The sequence below is a fragment of the Merops nubicus genome, unplaced genomic scaffold (assembly GCF_000691845.1).
Source record: "Merops nubicus isolate BGI_N331 unplaced genomic scaffold, ASM69184v1 scaffold5629, whole genome shotgun sequence".
NCBI lineage: Eukaryota > Metazoa > Chordata > Aves > Coraciiformes > Meropidae > Merops > Merops nubicus.
Window position 1 is genome coordinate 82287 of NW_008628905.1, and position 8088 is coordinate 90374.

General features: G+C 37.2%; 1 protein-coding gene across 1 annotated transcript in view; it reads right to left on the reverse strand.

Moving 5' to 3' along the window:
- SOS1 (son of sevenless homolog 1 (Drosophila)) overlaps positions 1–4374 on the reverse strand; it is a gene marked incomplete at its 5' end in the record, with an annotated part of 41159 nt that extends 36785 nt beyond the window's left edge. The window contains 3 exons of the mRNA XM_008946810.1: positions 1183–1347; positions 1877–2008; positions 4249–4374. Of these exons, the coding sequence (XP_008945058.1) occupies positions 1183–1347; positions 1877–2008; positions 4249–4374 (423 nt within the window). The remainder of the gene's footprint in view (positions 1–1182; positions 1348–1876; positions 2009–4248) is intronic.
- Between the last annotated feature and the right edge of the window lie 3714 nt (positions 4375–8088).

Genomic DNA, 8088 nt, shown 5'->3' on the forward strand with positions numbered 1-8088 from the left:
TCCGTGGACATGTTTAAAAGTTGTGTAGACACGGTGCTTAGGGACAGGGTTTATCAGTGGACTTGGTAGAGTTAGGTGAATGGTTGGGCTTGCTGATCTTAAAAGTCTTTTCCAACCTAAACCATTAAATGAACTTCATCACAGCAATTCTGCTCACCACCTTTCCTAGCACAGAAAGAAGCATGCAACAACAGCATTTTTCCCTATTACTGTTCAATGACAAATCTTCAAACACCTTCAAGCCCTGCCCTAATAATTTGGGCAGACATGTCCAAAAGCAAGAGTGACCAAAACTACTCTACTGACCAAGAAGTACTTCACTCCTCAAGATGTCAAAAGATACCTTGAGAGAGTAAAGAAAGGATGAAAAAAAGCAAGCAAAAAAAAGAGGCATTCATTGGAACACACAATCCCAACCAAAAATACTGATTAAAATAGATCAAGACAAAATACTGCAGTGATAAACCTGAAAATCCCTAGACTTTGGAGATGATTAAGCCACATCCCTTAAAGGATTAGGTTCAAGCTTTGCGTTTTAAACAATCAAAAACTCTAGATGCTAATGAGATAGCCACAGAAGCTAGAGTACAAAGGCTCCTGAAAGAGACAGGGGACCCTGCACTGCTGAAAGATCCTGAGGTGATTCCTGTATGAGCCCAATGAATCTTCTGAAGCTACAAGACAACCTGCAGATAAAAAAACCAGACCAGTAAGATGGATTAGGTTGAGATGCTAATGCAGGTGGAATTTTTGTTTTAAAATGCCACACCATTGAAACACTACTTTTTACATGCAATACAGTCTCATTTATTTTGGGAGAATACCAAAGCTTAATTTCATCCTTTTTTTGAGCTACAAAATACAGCTCCACTACTACTGCTTAGGAATGTTAAATTTAAGTTAGTGCTGCTTCCCAATAATTTTTAAAGCATTCACACATGGTTGAGATTAGGCAAGTGATATCAAAAGGAAGACAGACAACTATTAAAAAGCACAAGCAATAGCTCTGTACACTTAATTAGCTTTTTGATAGCTTTGCTCTGTTACTGGAACCATGTTTTATGGCAGCAATTTCTTCTTTCAAAGGTACAATACTCCATGTATTGAACAAGGAATAGACATTGCCCTTTCAAAACTTGACTAAAACTTCCTGCTAACAACAGAAACAAGAGTTAGGCTTACCTTATCAGCACACATTGCCACTTTAATATCTTGCTTTGTAATCTCATAATGCCTTATATTTCGCACATAATTCCCAACCAACTTTAAGATGTCTGCAGAAATGTATTCTAACACTGCCACTATATAAACAGACACTTGGTGGTCAATTTTGTAGCCTAGAACTTCCTGAAAGCAAATAAAAATAAGCATTGCATTGTTAATCAAACGATTAAAATACACACCACAGGTTACAACTAAAACCAGTAAACTACTCAAACATTCAAAATGTATCCACAGTCTATTTAGCAATAGAAACACTGTAGTCTGTAGACCTGAAGAAGAAACAATGTCATTGTAGATGCTCTATTAACTGTGGAAGGGACAACAGCCAATGACTGTCCCAAAAATCTCACTTAAACATCTAGGGCGATTTCCAAAAGTTTCTTGAGCTTTTTCTTAATCATGCAAAATGAAATGAGAAATAGCAAATTCATAGAAAATGTGGGATCGGCTTTGCTTGCCCAATAGAGATTTAACTAATTTTTAAGTGAAAAAGAAATATATGCAATAAACTGGAACACTTAAAACCATGTAACAAACACAGATATTCCTAATCCTTTTTGTTTACATTTCAGGCAGCATATAGACATTACATGAAAAAAAAACCTGTCAACTTCTAACTGCATTCTAAAAGCAAGATTACATCACTGCTTACCTTTAATAAAGGATGGATTTTTTCTACTGGGAGAGATAATGGATTTCTTCGTTTCCTCTTCTCAATAGCAGACTGGGCATCAGCTATTGCCCACTTATCAATAGGATGGGGAAAACTCTTTTGAACACGATCCTTAAAAGAAACAGGACTAAAGGGTAAATGCACAATCTGAACGAGTTTAGCAAGATTACTACATTATCAAATCGTTCTCCATTACCTAACAAAGGAACATTTGCTAACATTTGCATTTCAGTTACAAAAGCTTGTACAAGACACGTAAATTTTAATCCTTTTGGTACATGCTGTTCACTATGTTCATAAGGCTGTATCAGAATATCATTATCATAGAACAACCTAGCGCTCAAAATTTGAGAAATGCCAGAATTAAGTTGCCACTGCAGGCACAATTTGCTCCCCTTGTGTACATGCCAGGTCATTCAGCATTTAAATACAGGAGTACATTTTATTCTAGCACTTTATTTCTGTACAAAACAGTCACTGAATGAGATTATGTGAGTTTTTTGTTTCAACTTTACTGATCAGCATATGGTCCAGGTAACGTACATGCAAATTGCTCTGATTATAGCAATAACCATAATAGGAAAACATTGTACAACAGCACCCAGATATTTTCATACAGTTTCACAGTCTACAGTTGGACCACACACGCCTCAGTTTGTTTACTCCCTCCAGTAGTCAGGGTGCCTGTGGACACCTCCACTCTTCCATGCACTGAACAACTCTCCTGTCAGAACTCACACAAAGGTCTCTGGAGCTTCAAAAGCTCACTGTTTTTGGTAGCCCTGGTGTTTAGAGACACCAGAAATCCAATTTCTCAGATAACTTCACGTTTTATTTTTTCAAACCACAGTTCCCAGTGACTGTTTCAGTTGCAAGTGCTCACTTACGTAAATATAACCCCTGTTTGAGCAATCATGAAATGAGGAAGATGAAGTTAATGACCACTTACAAAGAGCTTGTACAGGACAAAGTACACAAAAACTTTCTGACAAAAAAACTAGGACATAATATAATTCTATAAAGGTGGCACCCAACTTTCCAAAATACAGGCTTTTCTTTTCCTCCCATCGTAACACCTCTGCAGAAGAAAAGCAGAGGTCCTACCAGGAAAAAAAAAAGTCTCATTCACTATCTAATCCAAATTCACTCCCCTAACATAATCCAGCCTGCTGATTGAACAATGAAGACATCCTGGGGGAACAATAAATGTATATGAGCATATAATTAAAGGCAGCATTATTATGCATGAACACAAAGGGGATAAATTGAGGTTGCTTGATATAATGCTTGCATTTCTCATCCTGCCTCCACAGCCATAAGCCTTATAATGCAACACTGTGTGTCAAGTTTTTAGTTAGCATTGTTTAAAACACAGCTTTAAACAATATTCCACAGACCTCTTGTCTCTTGAGCTGCCAGACCAGAACCATGTTGCAAAACAGGACAGCCATTAAAGGGGACACTGGAACACCATTAGAGGTGTCAGTGTTTAAAAGAAAGAGGAATGGTAAAATTCAAGAATTTTTATCTCAGAGACAGCTACCTTTTTTTTTTTTAAGTGGTTTTTGGGTGTTTTGTATCTTTTTTTGCCAATACTCCACTTTCTTCAGAACGTGAGGAAGTTGCATCTTGTTTTGTTACCTAACCTGTAAGAGGCCCAGGCCAGAAGTACAACAGGCACAGTGCACATGGAGTCTGTAACTTGGTAACCAAAGTCTTCAAATCATGGTTAAGCACAAAGAGCTACCAAGATATTCGTGGGCTTAGAAACTTAACTAACTTCTCAGATGCAGAAAAGCATCTTAGATCAAGCCCTCTTCTCAAATATCCAAGTTGCTTTTCTGAGCAACAGAGGTTGTAGATCTGTGAAAAGGCAACTGTGAGCAAAGAAGTTTCTATGCAGAGGAAAGAAGTGTCCCTCAACTAATTTTGAGAAAGCAACTGAACTATTTGAGTTCAAATTTCTGAGGTGGCAGGGGGTATATCAGCCTAACTCACCATGCTGAGAAAGCAGCACAGAGCCTCAGACTAAGCAGCTATAGTTTGCAAGCAAAACCAATGGGGAATAAAAGAGCTTCTGAAAGGAACCAGTCAGCTTTATGTACACAAGTTACACTCACCATCTATTATACAGAAATACAGTTCAGAGAGTTTTAATATGGACTGAACAACAAATTCAACTGATAAGAAAAATCAGTTATTAGATAAGTCAGCAGGCTTTACACAGAAGGTTCTGCTACATAAAGACAGATAAATACTGCTCTCCTTTTCACACTGTGAAATTACAAATATATTAACTTTTCACATAACAGGTCAAATTATTACAGATTTATAATAATTATTCTCTATACCTCTACATCCAGAAAACTTCTTGGCTGGGATTGACACAACATATTTAACAACTGGAGAATTAACTCCTCCACATACTGCAACGCATCTTCAGTAGATGAAAGCTTAGGGTGGACTTGCACCTGAACCTATAGAAAATAGAAGAATTCAAGCTTTGAGTTTTGCTCTTCTCCAAACCACATGCTTTACTTGCAAAAAAAAAAAAAAAAAGATGACAAAAGAATGAGCTAAACAGCTCAGAAAGATCCAACCCAAAACATAGCTCTATTTAAGGCTCTCCAGACAAACACAAGTGAAACATTCATCTACACCTGATAGAAATACAAAACTCAAACGTACTCAAATTGCTGTGACATTTAACATCAAGAAAACGTCTCATTAGAAATGGTGCTTAGCAGTGCAATTAGGAAAACTGTTTAAAAACCCTGCATATATTTACCTTTCTCCCCTAGCTCTTAAATCACTGTTTGTACAAGGCAATTTATTTTAGACATGGGTTTTTCTACCTTTTACAACTTATTGTTCATCACTCAATCTACAATATTGAAATACAGAACTTTTTTTTTCTCAGAGAGAGCACTACAGAAACAGCAATGATTTCAGCACTATTTAGCATTCAAATTATTTAATCTGTTCTCCTCACTAAAATAAGATTGGTTCAAAAGTTTGTTTCCATATTCATTTTTTAAAAAGATGTCAGCCTCTAGAGTAGAAAACACTTCAAAAAAGGCCAGTGCTGCCCTGGCATTAAGTGGCAATTCTAAAGGTTTTGAAAGTTTGGTCCCCACACATTTACTTGTATGTCAAAAGTGTCTGTAAAATTCTCACTGATGTAAATCCACTGAGGCACAATCCCCCTTTCTCCTCTGATTGTTCTTCCAGACAGTCACTCAATTTCTGAAATGAGCCTACAGTACAGCTTCCCTTTGCACTTCTGTAGTTCATTAGATATCACAGTTTTAACCAGCTTAAATTTCAGGTAAACAGACAGGCAGTTAAAATACTACACTGATGGCAAATATTATGCCAGAGCAAGCTGAGTGATGACTTTCACAACCACCTTTCAAGCCTCAATTTCATCATGTTACTATCCCACTGCACAGAACTCAAAATGCCCCCCGTTCTCTCAATCACCAACACAAAAGCTTCACCACCATAAACCAAAACCCAACAATCTGTCTCATGCAAATATGAAACCCATGTTTATATTCAAATATTGGTGCCATAATTACTTTATTTCATGTTTGAGTTTTCATTCCCCTTTGCAGCTATAGCAAGAATTAAATGTTACAAAGCTCAAACAGAAATCCACTTGCCTGCTAAGGCATCATTAGTTTGCAAACTTCACGTCTGGGTATAGTCCTGGGGTTCATGTAAGTGCTGCTGAGATTTAAATATGCTAGATCATGCATTTAGTTTCTTGCAGACTGCATACCCTTACGCAGCAGGTCTTAAGAAACAGCTCCAGAAGTTACTGCTTTTTTAACTTAAAAGCACTCTGGTAAAAATAGAACAGGAGAACTTCTCTCCATTTGACTAGCTAATGCAAGTATTTTGATTATGCCAACAGTTTCATTTTTCCTAAGAACTCCACCATACACAGCTACAGAGTGTTTGTGGAGGTACCCAAGTAATGGCATGTCCCAAGCATTGTTTACAACTCAAACACTGACACCTGAAATACTGTACCAGCTTGGAACATCTTAACACCAGAAATTACAGGCTTGCTGAAGTATTCTCTTTAGGATCAGAGCTGATCTGAGCTGCCTTTAATGTGTGTGTTTGGTTTGGGGTGTTTTTTTTTTAAAGTAGAACTGAACAAATTTGTATGACATTCTCCCTACAGTATACTCCAGCACTTTTGTACTTTGAGAAGTGTTAAATTACCAAGTCAATCCCACAATAAAAATACAGAGTGTGATAAACCAGAGTGATGAAGAGCAGCTCCATTTTCTCCTTCACTTAAAAAACAGATTGCAGACTTAAATAGCCTCATCACAACTCTTTCAGTCTGTAACACAGGAATAAGAACAAATAAAAATACCACACCAAGTTGTGACCTGAAAGATCATCCATAGTCAGCAAAACCAGAGTCAACAACAATAACCTACTCCTAGTTTGGGAGAAAAATTTCCAAACACTTCCTAAGCATTTATGTTTAGGGGGTAATTACATCATTCTTCTCAAAGGCCATCATCTTCTGGCACTATCTACTTTAGGAGAGTATCTACCTCACCAGAGGAAAACATCACAAAGTGCCATTGCTTTGCCCACGTTAGGCAGGTCGTAAATAAGCTTCATTGCTACATGAGATTTAGTATTATTTAGGGTTCAAAGTCATACAAGCAAAAGCAAGGAAACAACCAGACTAACAAGGAAAATTACAGGATAGCTTGGCATACAATTATCACAGAAACATGTAATTTTAGTATCTGCACCACTGTAGTACTTAAAAGGCTCAGACTGAGCGTGGAACAGTGTTATTTGAGGGTACACAGAGCGAGTCCCAAGAAGTCTATTATCTAAGACATGACACAAGACTGGGTGAGATGCAAGATTTAGTAAGACAAGAAATGAGAATATCTGTTGCATACACCATGATGTGACCAGTTTCAAAAAATAAGATAAAGTTACCAGGGTGTTTCCATCTTTCTCATAAAACCAGCTCAGATTTTAAAATATAAAAAAACCCAAAAACAACTGGGCCACCCTGCCTTATCACTACTGAAAAAAAGGGAGTATGGCTTGAATCCCACTGGTCCTATTTAGGAATACACATGTTAAAAAACAGACTAACAGCCTCTGAAGTATACTGGTGTTTGGATAAGATTCTTATCTAAACATTTAAATTCTCCCTTAAATGACAGAACCCATCCCTTCCCTCCTACAAGCACACCAAAATGTCTATCTTTATGATAATGGAAATTACTAAAAGAGTAGCTTAAGATCTTCTCACAAAAGCTTCAATTATTCAAAATACACCCAAAAATTCTAATGGGCAAATACAGCTACAAATCTGTGGCTCCACTTTCACCCAACTCATCTGATCAATTTTTGAAGGTAGGGTCTTAGTACAACTGCAACTAAAAAATTCTCTAATGGGAAATGACCATGATTTTCTTTATTTAAAGATAGAGAGCCAGCATTTCTTGAACAGCTTTCCACGATCTGTTTAAGAACATGAGCAGAGACAAGCAATATCTGCTTAAGAACATTTATAGCACTTCAGGAAAATCCTACAATATGCCTGCCTGTCTTTTTTTTGTTCTTTTTTCCTTTTCTTCCCCCTTTAAAAATCAACAAAAGTGAGGAATTTTTCTCAGGAATGGCAACAGCTTAAAAATTAGGCAACCATAAATCTAAACTGCCAGAAAAAAAAAAAATCAATGAAGCCAACAGCAACAACAAAAAAAGTGCTTAATGATTAATAAAAAATAAATATATCTGATCTTACTTTATAACCATTAGCAACTTACTTTATATAAAACTTTCTCAGCTATTCCTCTCAAACTCCGCATAGTAAACTAGAATATAAACCCTCTCAAGCCTCACAAGAGGCAGTAGGGAGCTAGACCAAATCCAGACACAAGTTTCAGTTGGGGGACTGCAGATCAAACGGCTTCATCTTACAGAGGTTTGATCTCCAACTGGCCCAACACAACTCCTAGGCTGGCTGCAAGATGGCCCAAACTAGCATCTGACAGGCAGTAGCTCATTCTATGCTAGAAAGAGGTGTTTGGCAACAGATAAAGAAGGAAGATTCACACAGTGAATTTAAGTCTGACACTAAACCACACTTCCTCAGCAACAACTTTCAGTTACCTCTTCCTCATGAGGCCAGC